At 35.8% G+C, this 4,161-nt stretch overlaps 1 protein-coding gene across 1 annotated transcript; it reads left to right on the top strand.

Moving 5' to 3' along the window:
- The first annotated feature begins 288 nt into the window (after nt 1–288).
- Nucleotides 289–4,161, top strand: LOC147384669 (putative serine/threonine-protein kinase PBL7). The gene is made up of 5 exons (XM_086425469.1): nt 289–460; nt 1,558–1,748; nt 2,220–2,409; nt 2,494–2,885; nt 3,630–4,161. The coding sequence occupies exons 1-5, from the start codon at nt 376–378 to the stop codon at nt 3,951–3,953; spliced, it is 1,182 nt and encodes a 393-aa protein (XP_086281595.1). The 5' UTR covers nt 289–375; the 3' UTR covers nt 3,954–4,161.

Below are 4,161 nucleotides of genomic sequence, written 5' to 3'. Positions count from 1 at the left end.
ATAGATTTTTCTCCTTGTATCTCGAGGAAAATCTATGCTTATGAGACACCTCCATGTCAGGGTAATGTCAAAAACAGTCACTCTAGAACGAGTCAAAAAACCCATGGTTGAGTGTATACTGCCACGTCAGCAAAAGTCTTTTTTTAGTCAATTCAGAATTTTTCATAAATAAAATACCCATACAACTATTTCTGGACGAGCAACGTAGAGAACTTTTGTTAGAGGGCAATAACTTCTTGGAAAATTTACAACTTTATATATTTAAAATAAAAATGTAAGATAAATTTATAAAAGCTCTCTCTCTCTCTCACACACACACACACACATTTTGATACTCTCTCTCCCTGGTTTTGTTTTGGCGCTCTCTTACGCACCATGGGATGGTTTCCTTGCTCTGGAAAATCAAACAACAAAGCTAAGAAAAAGAAGCCCGAAGATCAGATCCCATCAACATCTTCTGGTAATAATATATCAATCAAACATTTCATCAAAATTACAAGAATCCCCATTTCAATCCACTGTTTTTTTCTTTTTTTTTTCCATATTCTTTTGGGTTTTTTTTTTTCCTCTTCATTTTTCCTAACATGGGTTTATTCTAAATCAATTGAAAATGTGGTTTTTAGATGATTTTTTAACTACCCATTTTAATTTTTTGGAGTATTGTTTTCGATCAGGTTGGATTTGAGAGTAATCGGATTCAACTCTGTTGGGTAGAATTATTCGTATTTTTCATTAGGTTGGATTTTCTTTTTTTTATTGATTTGATTTTTGGGGATCACTCTTCCTATTTCTATCTTTGAAATATTATTTATTTAGTTTTTGTGAATTTTCTAAGTTGGGTTGATTTTTTTATTGTCTTCTCACGAGTTGGAGAAATCCGATTTCCTGTTTTTCTGATTTTTCTTTTCATCTGTGTTTGATGAGCTTCAAGTTTTTTTTTTTTTTTTTTTTTTTTTGAACTTTTAATTTTAGCATCCGATTTGAATTAGGGCTTGGATAATATTTTACCATTTAAGATTTTTATGCCAATAAAATAAAATAAAATCTGTTTGTGCAAAATTGCAATATTTAAAAAAAATTATAATTACTTCTTTTTTATTAATTTTAATTTCAAGTGGGGCTGATGGGTGAAGCCAGAAGCTCTTAATTGCAGATTTCTTTTTCCTGTATTGGGTTTTTGTGTGGATTGGGTTCCTATTGTGCATGTGGTCTTTATGATTCCTAGTAACTTTGTTGTTAGATGGATGGTGGTGATGGAATCATTATTAAGTACTGTTTATGCAGATGGGTTTTGTTTTTGTTTGTTGTCTATGATAGGAAAAATCCAAGCATAAAATTCTTCTTGGGTATTGGTTTTGACTTATATGTTTTGTGTCCGTTTCCTTAGCTGTTTTAATGATGATGGAAGATTCCTTTTTATTTATTTTTACTTCTTATGAGGAATTCACATTAGGAACCTTGTTTGGCGTTTACTTGTGTTTTTACGTTTTATATCATCTTCTTTGCTTCAAATTATGTTAATTATTGTGTTTTTTTTTTTTTTTTAAATTGTTTCAGAGAACGTGAAAGTAAATCTCTCGTTGAGTGTGAAAGAGGGCTCGAAGGATGGAAGCTCTGATCACATTGCTGCTCAAACATTTACCTTTCGTGAATTGGCTGCTGCGACGAAGAATTTCCGTGGAGATTGTCTTTTAGGGGAGGGAGGTTTTGGTAGGGTTTATAAAGGACGATTGGAGAGTACCAACCAGGTCGGTCTAGTTTAGCAGATATTAATTATATAGCATCAGTAGTAGTACGTGTAGCGTATGTAAATATATATACATAACAAGCTCCTGAAGAAGGGTAGTTCAAGTGTTCAAAACCCCACGATAAGAAAATATATATATAACTATTTGTTACAATATTTTTTTACATCACCTGGATGTCATCAATATTTTCAATGTTTTTACAACACCTCCGGATGCCGGAGGATCTTGTAAAATAGACAACATCCGGACATTGTAACAAATAGTTTCCCCCTGATCCTAACCATATATATTGATATTGGTATTGTAGCTCAATTGGTTAGTACTGTTTAGATTTTCTTACTGAATGCATCCATTACCAAAACATTGAATGTTTTGCATTTAATAGATTTTTTACACTCAACTCCTGAACTTTTTTGCCTTAAGATGTAAGTTGGTGGTAAGTTCTGAATCTTCTTGTCGTGCTTGGTGTAGATTGTGGCTATCAAGCAACTTGATCGTAATGGGTTACAAGGGAACAGAGAGTTCCTTGTTGAAGTATTAATGTTAAGTCTACTTCATCACCCTAACCTCGTTAATCTAATCGGGTATTGTGCTGATGGAGATCAAAGACTTTTGGTGTACGAGTACATGGCGTTAGGGTCTTTGGAAGACCATCTGCATGGTAAGTATTGTGTTAAACCCAAATCTTTTCTCTCTTTATAGTTACACCAAAACGTGATTTGTTGTCTCATGATTGTATTTGCAGACCTTCCGCCCGATACAAAACCACTTGACTGGAACACGAGAATGAAAATTGCGGCTGGTGCTGCGAAGGGCTTGGAGTATTTGCATGACAAAGCGAACCCACCTGTTATATACCGGGATTTGAAATGCTCAAATATTTTGCTTGGGGAGGGGTTTCATCCTAAGTTGTCTGATTTTGGCTTGGCCAAACTAGGTCCTGTTGGGGATAAAACTCATGTGTCGACCAGGGTGATGGGCACATATGGCTATTGTGCACCGGAGTATGCAATGACTGGTCAGCTGACACTGAAATCAGATGTTTATAGCTTTGGGGTTGTCCTTCTAGAAATCTTAACGGGAAGGAAAGCAATCGACAATTCAAAATCTGCAAATGAGCACAATTTGGTTGCATGGGTAAGACATCACTCCTGTTCTCCTTTGTTCCTGTAAATATATGGTTGTGTGAGGTAGCATAGGTGATACATGTGGAATGCTTCCCATGCCCCGATCACAAACACATTTCTTTCTTAAAGCAATAATTATGGATCCTAATTTGAGATATTCACCTATTGCTTTGGCTTGTTGAGTGGGTTCTGTGATGGGTGACCCACATTCATGTTAAGCTAATCTCCAAGGCTTATAAAATTAGTAAATTTTGATTGATTAAATTATATATAAACTAAATAATTGTGGCCAGCTTCTGAATGAGAATCCTTTTCTAGTTCTTCCCCTGATAAAGTCTTGTTTCATGACTATTAGCAAAAGTTGGTGTGGCAATAGAAGCTCTCTTATCGAAAGAAGGGACTGATTTTCCTATGGAGCAAGTCTTTTGACGATTTTAGAGTCTTTATTTTTCAGAATTTTGTTTATAGATAGGACTCTCTTTGCTTCTTTTTTTAGCATAGTTTCTTGTGTTCTTTGTTCTTTTTTGGTTTCTCTTTGTAGGGCGGCCTCCCCTTTCCCCTTTTATTAATATATTTCTCTTTTATCGATAAAAAAAAATCATATAGAATGTGCTTGTATATACAATGCACTGTTTTGAAAGAAAAATCCATTCTGAAACTCAAGAACCGAAAAAAGGCAATGATCCTTTATTGCAAAATAGCATTTTTTTTTTAATGTATCCTTGTGAACACAGGCTCTTGCTTTTGACTGCAGGCACGACCCTTGTTTAAAGACCGAAGGAAATTCTCACAGATGGCTGACCCAATGCTCCATGGTCAATATCCTGCTAGAGGCTTGTACCAAGCTCTTGCCATTGCTGCAATGTGTGTTCAGGAACAACCCACCATGCGACCTCTCATAGCAGACGTCGTCACGGCTTTGACTTACCTTGCTTCACAAACATACAATCCTGAAACCCATGCAGTACAAAGCTCTCGTATGGCAGCCTCCACTCATGCAAAAAGGGACAACAACGATAAACGATTCAATGGTAGTAGTGGTAGGTCTGATAGAGAAGACTCCGGAGGATTATATTAAGACTGCTTAATCTTTGAGATTAAGCTGAGCTTTCAACGATGCTAGCTATGGCTTCTGCTTCAGAAACAATTTGTTTGTCTTCATTGAAGATGATTTTGTGCATCATGGATTATGTGGGGTCGGAGTTTAGCTTTCAAATTTTTTGGCTGCACATATTATGGTGGTGCCCGGTTATCAAATTTTGTGTCACTCGAGAACCGGTGCACCT

This window comes from Akebia trifoliata, chromosome 15, assembly GCF_017979445.1.
Source record: "Akebia trifoliata isolate Shusen 1 chromosome 15, ASM1797944v1, whole genome shotgun sequence".
Classification (NCBI taxonomy): Eukaryota; Viridiplantae; Streptophyta; class Magnoliopsida; order Ranunculales; family Lardizabalaceae; genus Akebia; species Akebia trifoliata.
The sequence above is the reverse complement of the archived record's forward strand: the minus strand, read 5'-3'. Positions and strand labels throughout refer to the sequence as shown.

Excerpts from the sequence above, each read along its gene's own strand:
- LOC147384669 (XM_086425469.1), top strand. The coding sequence starts at position 376 with ATGGGATGGTTTCCTTGCTCTGGAAAATCAAACAACAAAGCTAAGAAA. Across the intron at positions 1,749-2,219 it reads GATTGGAGAGTACCAACCAG|ATTGTGGCTATCAAGCAACT; the intron begins GTCGGTCTAGTT and ends TGCTTGGTGTAG. Across the intron at positions 2,886-3,629 it reads AGCACAATTTGGTTGCATGG|GCACGACCCTTGTTTAAAGA; the intron begins GTAAGACATCAC and ends TTTTGACTGCAG.